The 26549-nt window shown below is 39.8% G+C and overlaps 1 protein-coding gene and 1 long non-coding RNA gene across 2 annotated transcripts in view; one reads left to right on the plus strand and one right to left on the minus strand.

The window, feature by feature from the left end:
- Nucleotides 1-26549, plus strand: part of PDE11A (phosphodiesterase 11A) — a 392053-nt gene that overhangs the window by 288450 nt on the left and 77054 nt on the right. The window contains exons 11-13 of the mRNA XM_039469872.2: nt 2795-2941; nt 3226-3333; nt 18863-18972. Of these exons, the coding sequence (XP_039325806.1) occupies nt 2795-2941; nt 3226-3333; nt 18863-18972 (365 nt within the window). The remainder of the gene's footprint in view (nt 1-2794; nt 2942-3225; nt 3334-18862; nt 18973-26549) is intronic.
- Nucleotides 11511-23946, minus strand: LOC141584580 (uncharacterized). The gene is made up of 3 exons (XR_012517702.1): nt 23494-23946; nt 12774-12893; nt 11511-11981 (listed from the first exon to the last, which is right to left on the minus strand). It is a non-coding gene; the product is annotated as an uncharacterized LOC141584580 (long non-coding RNA).

Here is a 26549-nt window from a genome sequence, read left to right on the forward strand (position 1 = left end):
ACCAGCGCTGAGACTCCTCGTCCAACCCGCTTTCCCACTAGGTTCCAGTCAGAAGATTCTTCTCTGGGGACTCGGAGTAGCTAAAAGCAAAGATACAAAGAGCTGACATTTGGTGGCATCCCCAAGGAAACAGGTCAGACAGATTCCATCTACAGAGAAGTCCTCAGAAACTCCAATAGAAACTTTTAGAGCTCCACTTTTACACAGGAGTGGAAAACTAAAGATTACAAGGCCACTAAGGAAAACTTCTAATATTTCTAAAGCCTCTAATGTTTTAAAATTATTGAAAGTTGCCTGATGAAGAAAGAGACTAAACCATTGATTAATGAATGGAACAAAAATGTGGTATATACTTACAATGGAACATTATTAAGCTTTAAAAAAGAAAGAAAACCTGTCATATGCTTTAACATGGATGAACTTTGAGGACACTATGCTAAGACAAATAAGCCAATCACAAAAAAGACAAATATTGCATTATTCTACTTGTATGAAGTGGAGTAACCAAACTCATAGAAAGTAGAATGGTGGTTGCCAATAGTGGGAGGAGGAGGAAATGGGGAGTTGTTTAATAGGTATGGAGTTTCAGCCAAAAAAGTTCTAGAGGTTTGTTGTATGACAATTTGCATATAGTTAACAATATTGTACTGTACACTTAAAGTTGTCCAGAGAGTAAATTTTGTGTGTCCATGTTTTTTATCACAATAAAAAAGGAGAGATACTAAAACAAAGTACAGAGAATGAAACAAATTACGAGAAGAAAATGGCAAATAGAATTGTCATTCACATCCTCAGCTGGTAAAAGAACGTATTGTATCCGTGAAATAAAATTAAGATGCCATTAAAAAAAAATGAAAAGGACATCCAGACAACAAAAGAAGAGCTTTTAGGATGAAAACCAGGGTATTAAAATCTCAAGAGTAAGAAGGCCCTAGAAAACAGAGCAAAAAGGAAAAGAAACGAAAAATATGAGAAATGAAAAAAGAAAATGAAAACTAAAAGAAAAGAGAAATGAAAGAAAGAAAAACCAGTCCAAAGGTCAAGTTAAGGGAATTCCAGAAAAATAAAAGGAAGAAGTCTTTAAAGAGCCTATTTTAAATGTTTTTTCTAGAATTAAAAGACACAATTTGCCAATTAAGAAAAGGGCTAACAAAGTACCTAGGATAACGAATGAAAACAAACTAACACCAAGGCACATTTGCATGACGTTTCAGAACTCTTGAAGGAAAAAGATTCTACAAAAATTGTGTGGGAGAGGGAGTTATTTTCAAAGTTTAATAACCCGGAGTAGCTTCTGACATCTCAAAAGTAACATTTAAAGCTCAAAAAGCGATGCCTTTAACATTCTAATGGAATGATTTCCAACCTAGAACTCTTACCTAGACAAACTGTTAATGAAATGTGCCAGTAATACAAAAACATTTCAGACTGCCCAACCTCACAAATCTACCCACACCTTTTCTTGGGAATCTATTAGAGGATGTGTCTCACCAAAATGAAAGGAGAAACCAAGGAAGAGAAAGATGTGGGCCAGAGAAACAAGAGAGAGAAAAAAAGTCATCCCCACAGTTATGGTGAAGGAATATCCTAGTATGAAAACTACACATCAGACATAGAAGACAGTTGGTCTAAACTGGAGAAATGCCGGAAGTACCTGGAATGATTTATTCATGAAACTGATGGAATGCCCAAAGCATATGAACATTTTGAGAGGCGACTTAGACAACTGGTAGAGAGTTTAGGGGTTGAATTATTTACAAGTACATGAAGAACTAAGCTCCTCCTATGGAAGAGCATAGAGTTGGGAAGGAAGGATTAATTATGTGGTTTCTGGAATGCTTAGAGCAGCCAGAGTTCTATTTAATCTCTTATCCAAAGTAAGTAGTTCCAGGACATAAATTACTGTCAGGGTAATTTAAACCCAGTGAATAGAGTAAGAGTATGAATACAGAATGGTCTCTGATAACCTGAAAATATAAAAGTGACTCCCTTGCGAAGAGTGATCCAAAGAATATGGTAAACCCAATGAAATCAGCATACAAATGATTTCCAAAGTTTTTTTTTTTTCTCCTTTTTAGGCTCCTTGGTAGGGCAGTTGATTGACAGTTGCCTAACATGGGTGTTTTGAAAACCTTGAATATCTATGACCAGTATTGTAATTATGTTGTGACGTTTATATAGAATGAAGGTAAATAAGATAGCAAAATTGATCTCTTCAGTGAAACATATGCTAAACCTCCAGATATCTCTATTTTATTAAGACAACATATTTTCCACCAGAGATGTGCTGTCTGATCCTTTCGATCCTTCTGAATATACAGAACACGTGTGTCACAAAGAACATGTGCAAGCTACAGGATATAAGGATATAAGAAACAAGGCAAAGTGGTATATTCCCATCTCCTCCTGAATAGCATCAATTAAAATTCACAGCTGCTGGCTGCCCAGATGTTTCTTGCATTTAGTGCTCTGTAATATGCATCAGAATATATTGTATGACCACGGTTTCCATAAACTTGACAGTTCTGTATTCTAAATTCTGCAGACTAGATCCAGTGTGTGTATTTTATCTTCAGATTAGTACCCCCGCAACCCTGCCCCCACCTTTATTTGCTTGGGGCATTTGCAGTTCAGAAACAAAAGACATTTACAGCTCAGAGTTTAGCTGTATCAGGGTGTAAGTGCAGGTCAGGCCTGATTTATGTGGCACTTCTGATAAGCAGGGGAGGAGAGCAGGATGGGGGTTTGGGAAAGCTGGTGAACTTGGCTTGACTTATGTCTTTTGCTTTTGTAGGCAGCCAACATCCCTCTGGTGTCAGAACTTGCCATTGATGACATTCATTTTGATGACTTTTCTCTTGATGTTGATGCCATGATTACAGCTGCTCTCCGGATGTTCATGGAGCTGGGGATGGTACAGAAATTTAAAATCGACTATGAGGTAAGATACTCTGTCTTGGGTAATCCAAGCAGAGTATAACATGTTAGTCACTCTGAACCACCTAGGATAACATGTTAGCCACTCTGAACCACCAGTTTCCCAAATACAAAGTGGGGATGATAATCCCTGCCCTGCACACCTCATGGGATTACTGTGAGAACCAGAAGAGATGTTTGTGGAAGGCCTTTGATCATTGAGGGTTACTCAGACATAACGTACCACTGAGATAACGGTCCACTGGAGACCTTACAACTGCCTGACACACTCTCTCCTTTCCATTTCAGACACTGTGCAGGTGGCTTTTGACAGTGAGGAAAAACTATCGAATGGTTCTGTACCACAACTGGAGACATGCCTTCAACGTATGTCAGCTGATGTTCGCAATGTTAACTGTAAGTGTGCTTAGTGATGGTGGAAAGTCATTTCTCATTCGTAGGAACTGTCAGGCCTTCTCCTTTACATTTCCATTTCTTTGAAAAATTACCTGTAATCATTTTACATGGGAACTTACCTGCCCTGGTTATGAAAGTATATATGTGCCAGCAATTTCTGAGCTTGAAAGCTGTAACATCATTGACACCTTAAAGCCAGTGTAGCCTTGGAATGATTGCTTGAGCTTCTGTTCGGTATTTTTCCTTGATAAAATGGTTCTTTTACAAAAGAAATGCTTACATTTTTAAAGTAATCTTTTTGCAGAGGGAAAAAAAGTAATCTTTTTGCAGATGAGGACTAGAACAAAGAGATCACTGGATATGACTCTCTGGGATGGTGGAAAGCCAATAGGGAGGTGTGAACATCACCCACAGGAATATGGAAATCCTGAGTGGATGCTTATTTGAGAGAATGCCCAGGGAGGCCAAGGGGAAAAAGGAGGAGTAAGAGTGGATGCTCTCCAGGTTTAGGGTTTACTTGCCTTAAAATCTCTGCCCCCGGGACTATAACACAGTGATGGTGGCCAGCCTGTTTCACAGAGATATCTAGCACAGCTGGGCAGAGGTAAGCCTTGTTATTTAATCTGAAAGCAAATATTTGTGGCAAAGATTGAAACCAAATCCTCTATTTACTTCTTGCTGGCAAGAAATAAGGCTTGCTTTGGCATAATTTCTACTACATTGTTAAGCTATCATCAAGTAAAATATTTTCTGGCTTAAATATATTGGTTTCTTTGTCCTTATAGTTACATATACACACGTGTACGTACATATCTGTGAGTGTGTGTGAACATATTGCCATTCCAAAAAAAAAAGAACGTAAATCTTGGATTCTTCCAACATAAAACAAATATCTTATATTTTTGCACACAGACTACAATTTAAACACAAAATCAGAACTCCAAATGACATGCATTTTCCTTTGGTCCAAATGAACAAAGACAATTCTGCTTCTTCCTAGAAAAAAAAATCTCTGCCTCATTTTCTGCCTATTAAAATTGTACTCATCCTTGAGTACAATTTCCCCCTTCTCGTCAATAATTACTTCTTTCCCTGTACTATATCTAGTACAACTCATCTTCCTTACTACTGTGTTTTGTTTGTTGTTGTTGTTTTTGAGATGGAGTCTTGCTTTGTCGCCCAGGCTGGAGTGCAGTAATGCAATCTCAGCTCCCTGCAACCTCTGCCTCCTGGGTTCAAGCTGATTCTCCTGCCTCAGCCTCCTGAGTAGCTGAGACTACAGGTGCATGCCACTGTGCCTGGTGAATTTTTTGCATTTTTAGTACAGATAGGGTTTCACCATGTTGTTCAGGATGTTCTCAATACCCTGACTTTGTGATCCACCCGCCTCAGCCTCCCAAAGTGCTGGGATTACAGGCATGAGCCACCGCACCCGGCCACCACTGTGTATTTTAAGTTACAAATCTGTCATCCTCTTATAGAGTAAGCTGCTGAGGGAAGAGATCATTTCTTGTTCTTTCAACAATATCTACGTGTCTGGTCAACCACCATGAGTTGTGGGTCGCACCAACACCTTGAACTCTGTCAGGTATTTGGTGGGTTCTCAAAAAATGTATGTTAAGTTGACCTGAGCTGAAATGTGCATAAGAAGATGGGGCTAGAATATCTTTCATACTAGGGACTTGTGCTTTGGTTCCTCAACTGCTTAAGGAACAGGCAGGCTGGCCTGAGAGAACTGGACTGGTCCCATTCTTCTGTTGTATTCGCCATCAGAAGAGTGAGCCAGTCAAGTGAGAAAGAAAGATGCTTGGAACCATGAGGCTTAATGGCTCAAGTGACAACCATTGCTTGCGGGAAAAAAAACCCTTCATTTTGTTTTTCTTTATCATACCTCAGTAAACAAGGTATAATTTTCTGTGTACAGAGTTTATGAGTCTGGCTCACAGAGGACATTCAATAAAGAACTTATTAACACATTATTCTGGAAAACCTATGGCTTTATGCTGAATTGCCAAAGTAAGTAAGTAGGAACCCTGTTCAATGAAGGAAAAAGGAATGGCTGTGACATTTTTGAGTTAGAAATATCAAGGGCAGAGACAGATTTTTATGACAAGCCCTAAATAGTTGGAATAGGGGAAACTGGCAAGAGCAGCAGGGTCACAGTGGACACTTAGGAACAAAGGAAATGTATACTCCGTTTTCTGCAGTGGATATTTCCATGATATGGGCAATTTTGATCCTTTCCAAGAAATTGAAGAAAATAGAATTCTCAGATGATGTCACCATAATGGAGACACTCATATTGTCAGAATACTTCCAGCATGCAGTTGTTTTGCAAGTATGCTTGGCAGTCTTGAAGAGCACCATTGTTGGAGAAGACTTAGGGTTTGTTTTGTTTTGTTTCATTTATGCTAACACAAAAAGAGGATACCTCATTGCTAAATCTCTGTAAGGAGGGTGGGTGGAGGAGACCACAAAACAAAAACATGACTTCAGAAAGAATAAAACGTTATTTTTTTTCCTCCTTCACATGTATTGAGTAGCCATATCTGGAAATGATAGTATTTTCTGCTCATTAAATTTTGTTGAACTTTACTAAGGGTTACAATCTGTTAAAAATGTCAACTTTTGTTTTTCTCTAACATAAGTATCTTCTCCAAACTTGACTTTGGTCAATCCGGTTAATCAGAATTTTTAAATTAAGAAAATAATTACAGAAGTAACAAAGACTACTTAGTCAGTGTGGCTAAAAACAAACTTAATTTACTCACCAATTCTCATCTCTGGAATGTGACCTCAGCCTATGGTAAAATAATGCCCTGTTTATTTCCACGAATGGGCACTCATGCTTTGGGCACTCCTGAAAACTCTAAAAGTCTTTCAGTGTTTTCATCTTATTAAATTTTATTTAATATTACATTATTATTTAACTTCCATTCCCATGATCTCATATTTCCTATCTGTGAGTTGTGTTAGAACCAACTTCTCTATTAATCTGGGGGGAAAGAAAAAGAAAAAGAAATTCACCATATACCAACTACGAGATTCAGCGTGGGTCATGTCATAAGGCTAAGAAAGCACAGCGCATGTGTGCCAATGATTCCTCTAGATGGCGCTCCAAGGCAAAGTTTCCCAGCTGGTTTCCAGAAAAGGGGGGGAAAAACCTTACCAACCTTGCTTGAAAGTGCTTCTTTTCTTCTAGCATAGGCGATATTGAGGTAACACCCCACCACAAAATAAATGTTTCTCTTAAAAAAGATAGCAACAAAACCAGTCTGTCGGAAAAGAGCCTTTCCTATCAGGATGGGCCTGTTTTGTGACTGCTGCCTTGCATACAGCGCTGTTAATGTGAATAATCAAGTGTTCTCCGTGTAACCTTAAATCTGTGACTGTGTATTTTTCCCAAGCCCATTGTCTCTGGGAATGGGGAGATGCATAGTTGTGTGTCACTGCTGAGCAAATTTTGGCATCACGTACAACAGGACAAGCAAGTTATAAATATATGCCCCAGCTTCCTAACCTTTAACCCTAAAATCACTTCACGCATCGAAAATAAACTTATTGACTCAGCATTGTGTTTTGCGAAAGCATTCAGGTTCATGTCTAGGTAACAAAGCGGTTTTGTTCCTTTAGAAATTTAAAAAAAAAAAACACTCTGTAGGACAGGCAAATTGCTATAAAATGATGAGCATTTTATTCACTGGGAACCCCGATAATGACTTACTAATTCGTTCCGTGCCTCTGGTCTGAAATTTCACATTTATAAATTTGAAAGCTTCAATGTTATTCTTTACTTTTAAAGAGATATTTAGATAGTTAAAATTTCCCAAATACTATGAATTCCTCTGATAAATACAGTAAATGGTACCAGTTACTACTTGTGGTTAAAATGAGGAAGAAAAACCTGCAGATCAATGACCATTATATAAATTATCTTTACTAATAAGGGTTTATAGAATAAACATTCCATCATGCACGTACATAATAAATAAATTATAACTATAAATACGTGATGAAAGATGATGGACGTATTTCTCATATTCACAATGTAGACCAGATATAGGAAATGGCTGTGCTTTTGTTTGCATTCTGTAAAATAAAAGGCATAGTGGTGCCAAGTTTGCAGTTATTTTTCCCATTTTATAAATGATGTATGAGCTCTGACAGATTTTTCCAAGGGGGAAAAAAAAAGATTTCTTTAAGAGTCAGTATTCTTTACTATCCCATAAATGTACTCATTAGCACTTTGGGCCATGCCCTGCATCCTGTAGGATATCAATAAAGATTAATTGAATGAGTGAACTTAGTTTAGGGTAATATTATTCAAGGAACCATATTGCTCAGTGTCCAGTTAAGAAAAACTGTAAAATGATGAACAACTATCATTGCTCGAAATCTTGTTCTTTCTTCATATCACACTCAGGTTCAGCTAGGGTTCATATAGAATATTATGATCTTGCAGAATTCACTGGATATGAAAAGAGAAGAGCACATGATCACATTAAAATTTATGGTGGTGCTGGCAGCGTGGCGCTGGTGGGGAATTGCAGTTAAACACTAATAATAACCAAGTATCACAGCAAACACATTGACACCCCCTGACATTTACTGGGGGCTTCTTAAATCTTAATGTGGAGGTAGCGTATTTAAATCCATATTTGTGTTGTCAACAAGGTTATTTTCACAGATAAGCCAAACCATTTTACTGATAATTCAAACTAGAGAGCAGAAGGGATGTTTAGGGAGAAAATCCATCCTATTCACCAGCTTGAGGCTAATGTTTTGTCCTCTGACTGCAGTTTCCAGGAAAGCCCTTGATTTTTGAGGTAGAAAATTTCTTCTGGAAGGAGATTTTAGAAGCACAGCTGAAACTCCTCCCTTCCGTCCAAGAAATACAGAACCAATTGAAATTTTAAATAAAATATTTTTACTCAATAATGAGAATCATAATCTCAACAGAAATCAAATTCCTTTGTAGATTTTAACACCAGAAGTCATAAAGAGAGAGAGCTAGATGTTTTGTTCTGTAACTGACTCAAATAAAGTAATAAACAGTAATCATATTTGTAATCATCAAGCATTTTTACATTGCATTTCTTTATCAGTAAAAGTAGTAACTTGTTATATTTGCTTTAATATAAATAGCATTATCATAATAATATAATAAAATCTACATGCTAGAAAAACCAACACTTTAATCTTCATGCAGATGTAACCTACAAGATGGCAAATTTTTAATTTAGAAAAGGAGTAATTTTTAAATGTTTTTGCAGAATATCAGCACCAGACACAATAAATTAACTATGGTGCTAATCAATTTGAATACTATATTTAAATTACATTTAAGACTCCTGTCTTTTAATCATTTAAAAAGGTTTCTATTTTTATTCTCTCTGACTACATCTCAGAGCCCCTATTAGGCATTCTATGCTTCCTGCTGACATTCCCTTTATCCACATTTATTTTATAAAAGAAAAAAGGCAAAGCTGCACATAATTAAGAACCTGGTGTGCTAATAACCAAACATACAATTGGGCAGAAGGATAATCCAATCCATTTCCTCTCACAGGAGAGTAACCTCCATAACTCACTTTAAGCGCTGCCATTCATGAGTTATGGGTCATTCCCTTTCTAGTGAAAATAAATTCTCCTGCACCATCAGCCAGAGCTGGGTATTTTTCTTAGGACATGTAAATTGTAAAAGTGTATGAACATAATCATGTTCGATGTTACAGGGAAAGTATAACCTCTTGCTCATGGACACGGGCTTATACCTAAATGTATGTGGTTTCCAGGCTGAGGCTGCCTAGTTACAATATAGGATTTTTGATTAAAGTGAATTTATTCTTGAGATTTTTATGATGTTGGTAAACTGCTTAATCTGTCGCTTTGTGTTTTATGACGCCAGCCAAATCCTGCAGGTCAGGGAGACCTAGCAGCAGAGCCACGGTCATTTATTACAGCCTCTATTTTCCACGGTGTATGATTTCCTAGTGGCATTTTCTTGGGACTGAAACCTGGCACCTAAGGGTGTTAAGTTGGGAGCTGTAAAAAGTTTTAATTTTTCATGGGTCTCATGTTTAGTTTTGACTCAATTATGGCTAATAAAAATTGGGGTAAGCTTTGAAGAAGCCTCAAATTCTTGAAATTCACCAACCTGGGCTCTGTCTGTCTTTCTACACAATTAATGTGCACCCAGTGATCTGCTTCGTTTTCTGTGGTCATAAACCATATGTTATATTATATGCAGTTCACTGGTAATTTAGCATAAATAAAATATAAATTGTATTTCTAAGCATGGACAAAACATGCTGTCTTTGTCTTCAAAAAAAATCATAAAGCACAAATATTGTTCGGGTTGAAAGCTAAGTCCTTCAGAATCTGATATTCTTGTTCTTTTGGTTCTTTTTAAAATACAGCTATGTTTATTTATTATCTTTTGAAGTAGAAACCTCAGTTTTCTCAAGTCTTATTATTTAGTTGAAAATTTCCTTATACAATTTGTATATCTTTTTGCACATTTTTGTCAAAATAAGAGAGAAGAAATATATTGAGCAAGTTTTATTTGACCACATTAGGACTTCTTGAAAATGAAATAAAGAGTATTGACAGATACCAGAGGTTTGCTTTGAAATACTATAGCAAACAAAACAAAACAAACCCACACTGCATGTGAAGAGACATATGAAACAAGCTGGTGAAACCTGGATTCCTGTTGAAGTTAGGCAAAGACTGCGCTGGGTTTATTATATTAATAGTATTCTATTCTTTGTATGTTTTTAGCTTCCAGAAAGAAAGAATTTTAAAATTATGCTAATAGATTAAAAATTAAGTTTTAGAAGTGGTTTTTTATTACATTTTATAAATGTAATAAAATATAATAATGAAGTTATATAAAGTTAATCCAATTTTTAAATGTATACATCCAACGTCTACACAACATATATAATTGTACCAGACTGTGTTGCCCTTCTGAGACTACATGGACAAGCATTTGCAACCTTAGTTGAGGTTAAGGGTCAACATATTCCCAAAACATGACTAAGGTTATGATTTGATAGTTAAGTGCCTTCAGAAGCTTCTGGTTGGAAAAGAAAGTCATTTATATATAGACTGTAAGGTCCTTCCAACTCTGAGCTTGGTAAGGAAAGGATCATTTAAGCCTAAGTCAATATTTAATTAATCCCAAATCAATATTTGGCTGCATTCATCTTGAAAAGAGAAGTAAATTAATCAAAACTACCCTGTTCCCATGGACACTTAGACAACCTGCAATTGGATTGTTGCATTATGTACTCTGGTAAGGAGACATCTAAGCATATCGGTCCTGGATAGTGATTCCCTATCAGCTGGAAAGGTTCTGGTCTCTGTACCTCAGAATGGGGCTGAGGTACCCCCTTTTCTGCTCAGCAGACCCAAATATTGGTAGACAAACATTACTGTAAATGCTGAGGGAGTATGACCACTAAAATCTAGATGCTATAGTTTTGCTCAGTAGGGATTTTTCTCCTCCATTGAAGTTTATAGTTGCATACCTGTTCTCCCCCTTTTGCTTTCAACACACATTTTCTCTGATTGGAAAAGGAAAGATCCTTTTCTCAAAGAAGGTATGCTGCAACATCCAGTAGTATAAATTTATTCACAAGCGCTCCTAGTAAGCAATTAAAATCTGCTTACACTCTACAGCTTGAGACAGTCCTCTTTTTAAGATGATATGAGCAACTTGTTTGTGGCATTTACAATAAAACCTTCAAAGAGCAATTTTTTGGCTGAAATAAATTGATTTTTAATAATATACCAAAGAAAGACCCCAGACAGTGACCCTGCAACACTCTATGTACCAGAAATTCAAAAATACCAGAAATTAAATGCTTCTTCTATAAATACTGCCTTTCTGCCCCAAGCTCATAAGGCCTTCAAATTCAAGCCATCTATAGATCAGCAAAGGCACAGTGACACAGATTAGGGATATGGTGTGCAGATTCTTCTAGAGGAGGCGCTTCCTTGAGAAACTATATCTTTCAAAACCCTTGGAATTGTCTGAACTGTACTCTTTGCTCTTCTTATCCACAAGAGTGAGAAAAATGAAGAAGAGAAAGAAAGACTCTTCAAAACCTATCATGCTGTCCTTCAACCTTAGCCAATCCTCTGAGGGCTCTGCTGTAGTACCTGGACATCAGAATCCACGGTGGAGCATATGGAGCCTCCCATTTTCAGCTTTAGAGTGTCTGCAACCATTAGGAATTTCTAGCATATCATTAGATTCCCTCTGTCTTAGTTTGCCTCTGCTAGATCTCAGAATCAACAGGATGAACTCATCAGGAAATCCCGCGTCATTCAATAACTCCAATAGTTGGGTTCAAAAAGAAAGGTGAGAGCAGAATATCTGGCATCACGTTCTCAGATTGCTGAGCCAGGGCTGCACACATGGCAAGGGCATGTGGTCCATGGTGCACCTCCTCCAGAGACCAAGCAGGTGGAGCTGGACATTTCTACTGGTTCTCTCTTCCACAAAGCACAACCGATGTTATGACAGCTTCTCTTTAGAAAAGGGTGTTCTGTGGCACTGCTCTGCTGGCTGAAGGGGTAACCAGATTCCATGTGCAGCAATGGCTGGGATCTTGGCTGTCTTCTTCACTGCTCTGTTTCTAGTGCCAGGAAATCAGTAAATAATAAATATCTATTCAATGAATGAATGGAAACTTTTCAGAATATCACTGCTTCATTTTAAGCTGGAACAGTTTGATGAAGCATGGGCTAATTCTTGAAACAAAAAATAATGTACAAATACACATACACACATACGTAAAATAGATCTTCTTATAAACAAATGTTCCTTATGAAAATTTCAGACAAGAAGGAAAATTTTTTTTTTTTTTTTTTTTTTTTTTTTTTTTTTTTTTTTGAGACGGAGTTTCGCTCTTGTTACCCAGGCTGGAGTGCAATGGCGCGATCTCGGCTCACCGCAACCTCCGCCTCCTGGGTTCAGGCAATTCTCCTGCCTCAGCCTCCTGAGTAGCTGGGATTACAGGCACACGCCACCATGCCCAGCTAATTTTTGTATTTTTAGCAGAGACGGGGTTTCACTATGTTGACCAGAATGGTCTCGATCTCTTGACCTCGTGATCCACCCGCCTCGGCCTCCCAAAGTGCTGGGATTACAGGCTTGAGCCACCGCGCCCGGCCAATATTTACAAACTATTATATCTTTCTTTTCTCTCCAAACCTCATTTGTAAAGCACTGCATATTATCCAGCACATCTTGATGTGGCAGAGCCGTATTTAAACTAACAATGTCCGATGGCTCTGCAGTATCAACCTCTTCCTACTCAAGAATAATGTCCTTCGTGAAATAAAGCCCACCCTAAAGGATTCTTATAGCCCTATTATCTAACACTGTATCATCACAATAGGATTTAAAAGCTCAACTGAACCCACACCTTAACTTAGGGGCTGTGTAGCACAGTAGTAAGAACACAGACGCAGGAGCCAGGGTACCTGGGCCTTTTTCCCACCTCTCTTTTTTATGCTCTTGTAATCTGGTGCTTCAATATCTTCGTCTATAAAATGGGAAGACAAGAACAGTTATCTACCTCAATGAGTTCTTGTAAAGATTAAATCAGCTAACGAATTTGAAATATTTAGGAAAATCCCCAGCATAAACTAAGAACTAGAAAAGTTAGCTGTTGTTGACATTATCCCAGGGTTGATAAATGATAGGCAGCTAATAACGCTTTTTAAATTAGTAAATTCTCTATAGCACCATCTAGTGTTGATATTATAGGTGTTTTGACACCTTTTTGGATTCAACAGGGCCACAAAGCAACAGTCTTTTTCTCTGGCCATGATATTCCCCCATTCATTAGTATCATACAGGATCAGCATTAAAATGAGAGTACATCCTGGCTGATTCAAATTTTACGCTGGCTAATGATAGAAATTACTGGGTAGTCTAGGAGACCCTGAGAATCAATCTTACTGGCTTGGGTCTTTTGAAGTTCTAGTTACTATATGCTGAAGAAGCTGGGCATAGGCTTATGGCAGCATACCTTTCAGCCCAATGAAGGGCTGTCATTGGAGGCCTGCTCAGCGGGCAGGCATAAGGCTTTGCTGGAGGGGGTGTCATGGGAAATAGGTTTGTATGCCCTGGCTGTCTCTTTACTTTGATATGTTGTATTCACTGCATATATTTCTGATATGAACTGTGAGGGAATATAGGTGAGAAGATGTGTTCACATTAAAGCTCAATAAAACCCATAATGATTGGATCAGGAGCAGAAAAAACATAATTTTATTTGAAAGTAAAAGAATCAACCAGAATCAAGAATGGGGTAAATGCATTAAAATATACTTCCTGCTGCCTCTCTGTTTTCTTTTGAAAGTATATTGTCTTCAGCAGGCAATTGACTTTTTCTACTCAATATCAGTACATGCAGGCCTGAATGGATAGCACTGGGAGGAAGACGGATGAGGGTGGGGGAGGGGCAAAAGGACACTTAGTGGCAGGTGGGCATTTTTCAGGCCTGATGACTCCCAGAAACCATTTACCAGGCAGCTTTAAATCACAGTCAAGAGATAGGTGCTGCTTCAGTAACTCAGGTATCACAGTCTCGAGAGAGGTAAATATGTTTTGTGTGACTGTATGTAGGTGCTGTACTTCAGGGATTCTTTACTCCAAGGATCTAGAGATGGGCTCCATAGTCTTTGAATACCATAAAATTGTAGAACATTTTCTAGGAAGAGAGTCTAGGGCCTCAGTTATAGTCTTAAAAGTATCCATGATACAAATAGCTTAAGACCAAGATGCTAGATTTTTGGGCAGAGTGGGGATGGGGACTATGTGGAACACTTCAGCAAAATATGTTCCATCCTTTTATAAAATGGGTGATAACTGATGGTTTAAAATGGTTGGGGATTTTGATCTCAAATCTACTAGATGGCACTTGGCTTTAACTACTGATTAAATTTCTAGTTAAATTACCTTATTTTAACATTATCCCTAGTGTCATTGCTCTGATTTATCAGCTAGTTCTAGTCAATAGCATTTTCATGGGCAAGATCTCTCTAAATTTTTGCACGCTATCATTGCACAACAATGATTTCCAGAGCACCATAGTTAATTATTTCATAGCTGATGGACTTTTCAAGTTTTACCTAGTATTAGCAAGACCAAACCCAACATTTTGAGTTTTAAGATGATAAAGATGACAACAAAAGACATTTGTCCCCCTTTGCTTTCCAAAAATCACCCTAAAATAACCCAGAGAACAAGAAATGTACACAAATCCTGCCTTGCATGGACTCATAACACATGAAGGCAGAAAATGAAGGGAGGATAACTCATAACTTAGCAGAGAAGAGAAACCCAAGTGTCTTCAGAGGTGAGTGTGTGGAGGAAGGGGTACCCATAAGAAAGAATGCTACCCCCAGAACCTATCGAGACTCAGGAACTAGAGGCCTTGGATACTACAAAAATGGGGTGATGTGGAATGAGCGAGTGATGAAAACAGTGAGTGCCCAAGTCTCCATTTTCTGTGTAGTTGGAGAGCTACTCTTCCTCCTACCTCTGCCATAAGCAGAGTATTTGCGGGAGAAACTGAATCCCAGAGTTGGGTACACAAGCAAAAGCAAAGTTAGGATGAGGTGCACACTCAAAATAAGAGGATTAAGTGAAAGCCTACGTCCTCACAGGTGGGAAGCTACAGTTCTCTTTTCTCGGGATGCTGACACACGTGTGTACACCATTCCCAAGCAACAGATTGGAAAGTCCAGAGAAAATGAGTTTAGATGTTGACATTTGGGCATCTCCAGCAAAAGGCCAGCTGGCCACACAGTCACCCCATGGAAAGACACAGCAATCTGCAGGCACCACCCATATACACCCACATACATACAGTGAGCTTTGTGATGCCTTACTCTTAATAATGAATTGACCACCAAAGGTTACCAGACATTTGAGAGAAACCCGCAAACACAGAGAAAAGGAGTTCGGAGAAAAAAAGGCAATAAGAGGAACAGCAGAAATTTTCAGATGAATTATGATCAGTATCTTCAGAAAGACAAGAAAAGGTCATGCATCCATGGGAGAAGAATAGCACGCTTTAGGACAAGGAGCATCAAACAAAAATTTGCTCATAAACTAAACATATTATGATGCCTGGAAAGTAAGAGGAAATGGAAAAGAAGAGATAAGAAAATAAGGAAATCAGTACAAGAAGCCCAATATCCAACTAATTGGAGTTTCATTCCAATAGGGCAGAAAAAAAAAAAACTGCTGAAGAGAAAATTATTTAAAAAAAAAAACAAAAGATTAGAGGAACATTGTACTGAAGAAATTGATTTTCCAGATTAGGCTTAACACATGAATTGAATGGGAAAAAAAGTCCCAAACCAAAACATATCTTTATGAAATTGCTGAACATCAGAAATTGAGAGATGATTCTAAAAGAAACAAAATCAAGTAACATTCAAAATATTAGAATTGAGAATGGCATTTTGTCAAAAGCAACTTTGGAAGCTAGAATGCAATAGAACAGGCCTTCAAAATTCTGAGTGAACATGTTTCAGCCTAGAATTGTGAGGCACGCTGAGTATGAGAATAGAATAAAGACTTTTTTCAGCCATGCAAAGCTTCAAAAACAACCAACTCCCCCAGTGTTTAAAAAAGGTAAGGCCTTTTCTCATGAAGCCTCTGCAGACGTGCTCCTGCAAAGTGAGGGAGTAAACGAGGAAAAGAAAGATGTGGGCTGCAGGAGGTGGGGGACCAGACACAGGAGGGGAAGGAGGAACTCCCCTGAATGATGGTGGGAGAAGCTCCAAGGGCGGCTGGCAACAGAGGACAGACTCCAGACCAGACAGTAGGGTTGGACTGCAGGAAGGCGTCCTGAGGACAGGAAGGATCTAGAAACAAGCTGTGACTGTTTTGACCCACTTCAAAATTGTTTTGAGAAGCATTTTGCAGAGTTGTGTAGAGTGTAAGAAGACTTAGATGTTTCACGGAAATCCTAACTCCAGGAAACAAGGAAATGTACATTTGTAAGGAAACAATCATTGTATGCTGATTGGCTCAGCAGCGAATGATATTTATAGGATGGTAATATAGGAAAGTTATGTGGATTACATTGGGAGAGTGAGGGGAGGGTGACCATAAACTCACCTGCTGCTAGACGTCGGCAGTGTTCAAGGGCAGGCTCTGGTGAAAGGATGCTGGGAGCTTGCCCCCATCTGCCATGCACTAGCTGGGAGACCTTGGGCATATGACTTAGCCTCTCTGTGACTCAGTTTATCATCTATAACCGGGGACAGTAATAGTTTCTACCTAACAGGACCGCTATGAGAACTCCATAAGTTAAGCGGCTGTAAAGCTCTTAGAACAATGTATGGTAGGTACATAGGAAGGACAATATGAGTACTTGGTGAATAACCAAGTGCCAATAATATGTGCATGCTATCTAGAAATATGGTGGGAAAACTACCAATTTAGGTAAAAAAGGAAATAGAAAGTAGCTGCCTTTGGGAATCAAGAAAGGAGAAGAATGAGGGACTACTGATTTTTAATTCTAAGTCTCAGTATGATTTGAATTTTTTGAATTATGGCAGGCAATACTTTAAGTAAAATAAAATTAGAAAAACTAACAGCCAACTGCAGATTTTAAAGTGAAGGGCATATGTAAGCTTTTTTGTTTGTTTATTTGTGTGTTCGTTTGAGACGGAGTCTTGCCCTGTCGCTCAGGCTGGAGTATAGCAGCATGATCATGGCTCACTGCAACCTCTGCCTCCCTGTTCAAGCGACTCTCCTGCCTCAGCCTCCTGAGTAGCTGGGATTACAGGTGTGTGCCACCAAGCCAGACTAATTTTTGTATTTTCAGTAGGGACAGGGTTTTGCTCTGTTGGTCAGGCTGGTCTTGAACTCCTGACCTCAGGTGATCCACCCACCTTGGCCTCCCAAAGTGCTGGTATCACAGGTTTGATGAACCACCATGCCCAGCCACATACACAAGCTTTGACATGAACTATTTCATACTCCCAATTTATTAACATTCCCATTTTCTATGCAAATGAAGTTATATGTATTTCTAAATGTAGCAGTGAACCCAAGTCTACTTTTTAAAATAAAATTGCCACTGGGTACGGAGGCTCACCCCTGTACTCCCAGCACTTTGGGAGATCAATGCAAGTGGATCACCTGATGTCAGGAGTTCAAGACCAGCTAATAACCTGACTAATGTGGTGAAACCCTGCCTCTACTAAAAATACAAATATTAGCTGGGCGTGGTGGCACATGCCTATAATCCCAGCTACTCAGGAAGCTGAGGCAGGAGAATCACTTGAACCCAGGAGGCGAAGGTTGCAATGAGCCAAGATTGTGCAATTGCACTCCAGCCTGGGTGACAGAGGGAGATTCTATCTCCTAAAATAAAATAAAATAAAATTGTCAACACAGGAACCTATTGTTCAGTTATTTCTGCAACAAAAACATAACTTTCATTGCTTTAAGAGAAGTGTCTTACAGGTGTGGGCCAGTGATTCTGGATTTTGGGGGGAAAACACACATGGAAAGTGAAGCAATTTGTGCCCTAACCTCCACCTTCTACTGCTCTCTGATAAAGATTTTAATAAGTAATGAAATGAGAGACTTACAAAGGAAAAGGGGAAGATATAAAGGCCTTCGATCAAGAAAATGCATAGGCCTACTTTCCCAGAGGCCCGCTTCCTCTTCTAAACGAATGAAAGGGCCAGCAGGAACCCAAGAAGCATTGCTGCTCTTGGTTACATAATTATATCAACCTGCTTTTAAAAGAAATCCCATCACAGCTGTGCATTTCAGCAGCAAGCTACCACAAGATAAGAAAGAATTTCCAATAATGGATACCCCACTCGATTCTCAGTCTGGGTTGACAATCCTCTGCCAAATCTGGTGTCCACGACACATACTGCCTTATTATCTATATTAATTTCATTTGTCCACCAACCTAATATGAATTAAGATATTTACAAGATAACCTCTAGGATGTCATTGTGTAACAATTTGAGTATGTTGAAGTCTCTCCTTTTAATGTTAGAAAAAAGGATTGTGTTTTCCTTCTTCCTGCTCTCATTTGGATGGCATCTCATGGATGTAATGTTCAGTTTTAAATTCCCTGCTCCCTCCTATTCTTCAACCTCCAACCTCCAAACCCTATGCTTGTCATTAAAATGTATAATAACAAAACAAATTTTGCCCTGAAGCTTTGCCAAACTGTCACTGTATCTGGATAGTCCAGCCTTCTCTCTAAAAAGGGAACAAAATAGTCTGAACTATGTCACGGTGTGGCAGCATGGGCTGCTGTGACAGCCAGCTAATTCATCACTGTGGGGACCTTAGGCTGTGCAACTGACCACCCAACTTACTGTCATCTGAGGGGGTGGCAGTTAATCATCTCCTTAAATGATGTGGGTATGAAAACAGAGCTGACTGTTGCTCAGCACCTAACCTTATCCATCCTCCGTGCCCCAGCCGTGACTGTTGCCATTTTCCCCTTCTTCCCAGACTGCTGGGTTTCAAGAGATTCTGAGCGAGGTGGAAATTTTAGCAGTGATTGTGGGATGCCTGTGTCATGACCTCGACCACAGGGGAACCAACAATGCCTTCCAAGCTAAGTAAGTGTTCTAACTGTTGTTATTTTAATGCATTTGCCTTTCTGTTCAGAGCCAAAGGTGACGAATGCTAAAGAGTAAAGCATTAATTTCCTGGCATCCGAGGCCAAGGCCACGCAGGCTTGGGCGTGCATGTCATGGGGCCCATCCATCTTTATAATTCCCTATTCTTCTTCTAATTGCAAATTTGCCCTTCATGTCATGCTTGTTGATTTGGTCGGTCTCTGTTGACCTTAGTCAGATAACAAAGCTTGGATTTTAAAGGGCCTACTTTTTTCCTCCCAGAATATTTGCCTTTATGGCATCGTAAGCTTCTTGGACTTGGTACTCTCAAGCTCTGGTTTGAGACTGTTAAAATAAAAGCAGTCTTAGGAAATTTGATGAAGCAAAATATAGTTTTCCTTTTCCATTAGAGTTCCTTCCAGAATTCTTTTGATTTGGGGTGTTGTATAAACCGCAGTGAAATAAAGTCACATTTGAGGAATGTCGTTTTCGCTTCTCCCATCCCTACTCCCACATATAGGTGGAAGAAGCAAAGGAAATGCAGGGATGTGTGGGCAACTATTTGCCACACACAGGATGTGTATAGATAGAATAATCTGTCCGTAAGCAGGTTTTTCTGGTGAAGATAGCTGTTACTTGGTGGCTCATACTATGGCCAAGGCAACAGAACTTATGGGTGCTAGAAATAAAACCAAAACCCAGGTCTCCTGAATTGTATATTGAGGGTCTGCCTTCAATGTTCCTTTCACTATCTGCCTGCAAACAAAAGATACAGGCTTTCAGAAGCTGGAGAGAAAAGTTTTGGGGTGGAGAAGGTAGAGAAGGCTTCGACGAAGAGGTAATATTAACTTCAGAGGACTGATCTCATAGCTTCCAGAACAAGTCAGCCTCTATTATCTGACACTTTCACAGCCTGCTCTTTGTCAACAGGTTCTTTTCAGCTCACCATTTCCCGCCCCTCCGCCCCCCACCAAACATCTACCCACTGTGACTTTGGAAGCCTTGGACTTTTGTATTTACCTCTGATCTAGCAGATGAATTTCAGTTTTGTGCCTCTGTCCAATCTGTCTGTATCCTATAACTCATCACTTCATTGCTTTCTTCTCAATATTCTGTCATTTCTTGACCAAGTCTCTGTGACATCCACTCTGCAGAAACTCAGTCCTGGTTCAATCTAACAATTCAGTCTCTTGCTACTCTGCCTAGACTCGTAAAAGCTTTAGGAGAAAATACCACAGTTGTGAGAGTTAGAGACATACCAAATATATGTTCCTCCCACTCGGCTGGACGCTAGAGCTCCCTGCCAGTCTTTCTGTGTCTCTAGCCAGCCCCATTCCCCATTGCTCTTAGCAGTTTCGTGTACCAAACTTCTGTCTTCCAAAACCACCTCCTGCTCCCCCGCCTCCTCTGTACCACTCAGCAGATCACCTTGCCTCCTGCTTCATGGAGAAAATTGAGGCCATCAATTGAGAACTCTCTCAATTTCCTCCCCTGCCACCTACAAACTTATCTATCCATCCCCATCCTTCCCTCCTGTCTGGGTAAGAGGACTGTCCTTCCCCCATCCGAGGCTAATCCCTCCACCCCTGCCGTGGGTCCTTCCTTGCTTCTCCCTGGGGACCTTATGCCATCAATCTTCTTCTCCCCGCTGTATCTACTGTCCCTGTCTGCCGGCTCTCTGCATTCTATTAATAGAAACAATTCCGCATCTTAAAAAAGGCCTACCCTAATCCCCACCTCACTCTCCAGCTTTGGTTCTATTTCCCTCTTTTCTTCCCAGTCAAAATTCATGGAAAGCTGTCTGGGTTCACTTCCTTCCCTTCCCGTGACCCCTGTCCTCCCACATAGCTTCCAGTTCCACGTCACCGGAGAAAGCACCCTCAGGAATGAGACCCGTGGCCCCGTTTTCTCAAAACTGTTGGACCTTTTTGTTGTCTTTTCATAATCCTTCTTGCCATGAGATATACTTTGTCGCTCCCTCCTTCCTGAAACTCTCTTCCTTTGTCTCACAGAGGGTTTCCATCCACCTGTTCATCCTGCTACTCCATTGGCTTGAGGCCTCTGTCTCCCTGCCCCAACCTTGGCTGGTGATGCCCTCCCACTTCCTCTCTTGCTCTCCATGATCTTTCAGGCAGGGCCACCAACCATCTGCTGATGGGCTCAGAGTACATTTCTTCGGACCATAATTCTCAGCTTATCTCCAGGCACTTATTCCACTGTTTGAGGGACACCTCCTTTTGGAAGTCCTACAATCCCCTCAACCTCAGTCTTTCCCTTCACGTGTGTCCCTCTTTATTGTAATCTCTATCCCAATGAATGGCCCCACCATGAATGTGCCAGTCACCCAGCCTACCGTGCAGCACCCCTCAAAGCTGGCACCTCCTCTGCTTGCTTACAGCAAGGACTGCTTCTTTGCATGACTCCTGGTTTACTACAACGAACAGCACGACTCTCCTCCCCAGGCTGCTTGCCATGCCAGAATAAGCTTTATAATTCACAAAGCTGACCAGGATACTCCCCTGATTAAAAGCCATCCATGCCTCCTGTGGCTTTTAGAATAGTGTTCCAGTTCCTTTCGGGCCCTTTTCATTCAGACTCCTGCCCATTTGCCTGGCCCAATGCCCACTCACTCCAGCTTCATGCATCTACATTCCAGACACAGGGACTCCATGAAGCACTGGTGGGGTCCTGCTCGGTCACGTCTCTCTGCTGCCTAATGTGCTGTTTCCCCTGCCTGACATACACTTCTCTCCTTCTTTCCCCAAAACTCCTCAGAAAGCATCACCTCCAAGTTTCTGTCCACCCTAATGTCCCCCATGGTCAATTTCCTATGCCCGCATACTGCCCTGGCTATGCCTTTTCCAAAGTGTGTATCTCATTCCATTTTAATTGCTGACTTGCAGCTATGTCTCCCCTTCTTCTTTGGCGTGTGCAACAGTGGGTGAACTGTGCCTGGAGCATAATAAACAATAAATGTTTGGTGAATGAACAAATGAATGTTAGCCGCATGGATGGATGAGATATTTTAACTATAGCACTTCAACGAGGTTTCCTCATTTCTTCAACAGATGCATCCTCTTATAAAATGTTGTTTGTTTTTAACTTTTATTTTAGGTTTGGTGGTACATGTGAAGGTTTGTTACATAGGCAAACACGCCATGGGGGGTTGTTAAATACATATTATTTAATCATGCAGGTATTAAGCCCGGAACCTGATAGTTACCCTTTCTGCTCCTCTCCCTTCTTCCACCCTCCTGCCTCAAATAGACCCCAGTGTCTATTGTCTCCTTCTTTGTGTTCATAAGTTCTCATCATTTAGCTCCCACTTGTAAGTGAGAACATGTGGTATTTGGTTTTCTATACCTGCATTAGTTTGCTAAGGATAATAGCTTCCAGTTCCATCCATGTTCCTGCAAAAGACACTACCTCATTCTTTTTTGTGGCTGCATAGTATTCCATGGTGTATATATGTGACATTTTCCTTATCCAATTGTGAATAGTGCTACAATGAAACATTGTTTTATACATTGTCTTGATGCTGCATTAAAGAGCTGGAGCCCATTGAAGTGCACATTGTGTATGCTTTCATTGTAGGATCTCGTTGCTCCTTGTTTGGAGTTCTTGTGTCTACACTGCATTGTATTTTTAGGATTCCTCTGTCTCCCAGGCCAATGGTATCATCATCAGTGTATCTCCCTTTAGCATGCTGTCTCCAGCCCCCTACCACTCTACCACTTATGCAGAAAGATGGGATAAATGTGTGAGAATTGTGTTGTAAAACAAGAGTGAAAGCCTTGTGGGTCCTTTCAAGAGTAAAGTGCCCAATACTTATACTCAGGTACCGATGGCCCCTCCCCAGAGAGAGAGCTGGTGGATGGCATTGACAGAGGCTGCTCCTCTTGCTAGTTGATCCCTCAGCTATTGGGACCAAGAGTGCTTACCTAATCAAAGCTGGACCAATCAGATTTTTATCTCACAGGAATTTGAAGTTGGATTACCATTATATTAAGTCAGTTAGTTGCAGGGATCCAAGCTGCAGGCTCATGTAGATTTGGGAGCTGAGGCTGCCATTTGGGGAAAGCTATGATGATCATGGACAAAATGGATGAAAGAAACAAGAAAACCAGTCTACAAAGAGGAGAGAAGAGTGGAGCTGATATTCAGAGAGAAGCAGACTGGAGAGACTGTGTCACCTGAGAGAGAGACAGAGAAAAGTCAGACTTGATCCCTGGCTCCCTCCATCCCTGTTCCTATTTCTAGGACACCCAGCCATGACTGTGATGACTGGGCTTCTCCAGAGTTCCTGGGATCATTCAATCAGCCTATCTTTTAGTGAAGCTAGTTGTACTCCATTTCTGTTCTTTGCAACTCACACTTTCTGAGACAATGAGAAGAACTGCAGTTTATTTATTGTTTACTGTGTCTTAAGCCCTTACCTCCATCAACTCTGTGGAGTTGATATGTTTGTCTCCATTTTACAGTAGGAACTGAGCCTCCTGTAAGTAAGGTAAGCAAACTTACCGAAATCCGTTCATGTGGTAGAGCGGAGCCTGGACCAGGGATGTCTGTTTTTAGAAGCCATTCTTTAATCACTGTATCACACTCTGGTCCTTGACTTTGTGACATCCATTTTGAGTTGTTGAGCTTCCAATTTATTGGCTGTCTTGTCAGATATATGAGCTCTTGAACAAAAATATATTTTGACATCCAACAGTTCAAAGACATTAAGTCATAAAAATTATAAAACCAAACTAAAGCTTACTAGTCATATTTTTCAGTACCTCAATTTTACAAAAAACAAACACTGAGGGCCCCAAATCTCAGGTTGCTTACATAAGACTGAATAGCATTTGCACATAGGAAGCAGGGGTGGAGTCATTGGTACTAGATTTCAGAGAACTGTTTGCATCCTCACATCACATGATCAGATCTGCCTATTCCAAGATAGTATGATGCATTTTCTCAAGAAAATTAACTTTGTACACAGTTTACCAGTTCATGGGATGTTGGGAGCACTGCACCTACCTTATGGAGTCTCTTTTTGACTTAGGACACTTAATGCCACCATTACCCAACCTCCATTGAAATTTCCCTTGACAATGAATGCTGAAGGAGGCTTTTTAGCGTCATGATCAAGAAACTACCTTTTTATTGATTAGAATGAGATTTATTCAGTGAGTGTGCCATTGTTTAGAGAATCCCTTGCAAGAAACCTATCTTCTTTTCTTGCTTTTTATTTTCCAGTAAGTGAGTACTTTCTATATTCAAGACGCTGTGCTAGGCATTGTGGGAGAAATAAAGAGATATAGCAAACATCCCTTCTCTTAAAACGCTCCCAGTCTAATTCTAGTCTTTCAAGTGATTCGAAAATGGGATTTAAATGCACCAATTATTATGTGGCAAAGTATATGCTACCTTTTTTTCCTATATATAAGGCTATAAAAAAACAGAAGACATTTAGCAAGGGACAAATTACTATATAAAATGCAAAATGCCTCTACAATAAAAAGTGTGACTTTCATTTGAGCATGATTTGATTTATTCTCTTAGCCTTTCTGATAAGTGAACCTTTGCATTTTCATATTTTGTTCTTAATTTTTAAGTATTGGAGCGTGTGCAATGAATGATCAATAAGTAGAGAGGGCAGCAGTACCACAGTGCTTTGAAATTGCTCTGTTCACACCTCTCCCCTGTTTTCTCCAGGGACAGCGTTCCCCACTCATCCTTCTTTCTATTACAGCTGCCCCTGATGATTAAATATCAGTACCAAGCAGCTTTGTAGTATATTCTCCTAGGAGACTTCTTCTATTCATTTCTAGCATAATCTCTTATACTCATTTCTTGGGAATGAAAACCCATCTTGTCGCTTTCGGCCAGGTCCCAGAAGTGAAATACTGGGGTACATTAATCTGCCATGACAGCCTAATCCCATTCCTCACCACCTCCCAACAATTCTCAATTTCCTAATTACCTTTCATAGTTTTCCTTCTTAAAGTTTCCTTTAAGTCAGGCTGCACACTGCCATTCAGTCTCTTTTTCAAAGAATATGCATATCTAGGGAAGTTATGAAGGCACATTTACATCTGCACACATTTTTGGTGCCTGTGCAAAGTGCTGAATGCCTGAAGGGAAATTTTCACTTTGACTTTTCTTTTTAGCAAATTTCTCCTCATTGAGCTGCCTATCCTAAATGGAAAACTTTAGTATTTTAGAATGACCTAATCAATAACACACATCATAAATACTTACATATATAAAGATATTTGTACTTAACGGAATGTGGATTCTTTTCCTGTCTCCATACACCCTACATATATAATTGTATTTTCACAACTACACGATGTGTGCCCCAAAGACACTTTTGTGATGGATATACTTAGCACAGACAATTAAAATGAGATGTGCTGTTAAAGTCAATTTTTTCCATATGTGATTGATCTCAGGGGTTTTTTTTCATATTTTATGTAAGAAAGTGGTATAAAGTATAAGTATAAAGCATACCTTTATAAGTAGAAGTATATTATGTGAGAGACATGATCGCTTTATAAATGGTTTTATGATTGGCTGGACATGGTGGCTCACGCCTGTAATCCCAGCCCTTTGGGAGGCCAAGGTGGGCAGATCACAAGGTCAGGAGTTCAAGATCAGCCTGGCCAACATGGTGAAACCCCATCTCTACTAAAGATACAAAAAAATTAGCTGAGTGTGGTGGCACGCGCCTGTAATCTCAACTACTTGGGAGGCTGAGGCAGGAGAATCACTTGAACCTGGGAGGCAGAGGTTGTGGTGAGCCAAGGTCATACCATTGCACTGCAGCCTGGGCAACAGCGGGAGACTCTGTCTCGGGGAAAAAAAAAAAAAAAGATTTTATGATCAATTAATAGTAATAATGCTGCATATTACATCCCCCTGGCCACAAAATCACAATGCTTTTTCACATATTGCTGTCTATGGAAAATTCTTACCATAAATAAACAGATTCACTTTTTAAAGCCAGCATTTTCCGAACTTATTTGGCCATGGAACCCTTTTTACTTCTTCCCTTAATGCTATTTACCATTCAGAAGAACTAGTATTCTGTAGAATACTTTTCATAAAGCTTATCTGCACACACACACACACACACACACACACACACACACACACACATATACATTGCCACTTATATTAAAACTGTAGACTTGGTTCTTGGTGGTCCTAGGATGTCCCTGGTTGTGTAACAGCAGATATAGGCAGCATTCCTAGTGGGCCTTGGCCTGAGACAAAAGGCAGTGAGGGGTTTGGCAGTCTAGAAAATCTGCCAGGGACCAAATCTAATAGTATAAATAAGGGATCTATCTATTTGGAAATGGAAGTATTCTTGCTTAGATAATTTTACCTTAAAAAAAAAAAAAAAAAAAAAAACCTCAAAGTTGAGTTAGTACCATGCTCCATTCTCTGAGGTCTAAGATGGCATCTTGCTTGCAGAAAAGTGAGAGGTTTTAGTGCAAAGTTGATCAGAGGAAAATCCCTGACACAATTATAGGGGGCTGTGAGCTTCCTGAAGATCAGAACATGTCTTATTTCCCTTTGTATTC

The sequence above is a fragment of the Saimiri boliviensis genome, chromosome 5 (assembly GCF_048565385.1).
Source record: "Saimiri boliviensis isolate mSaiBol1 chromosome 5, mSaiBol1.pri, whole genome shotgun sequence".
In the NCBI taxonomy this organism is placed as follows: domain Eukaryota; kingdom Metazoa; phylum Chordata; class Mammalia; order Primates; family Cebidae; genus Saimiri; species Saimiri boliviensis.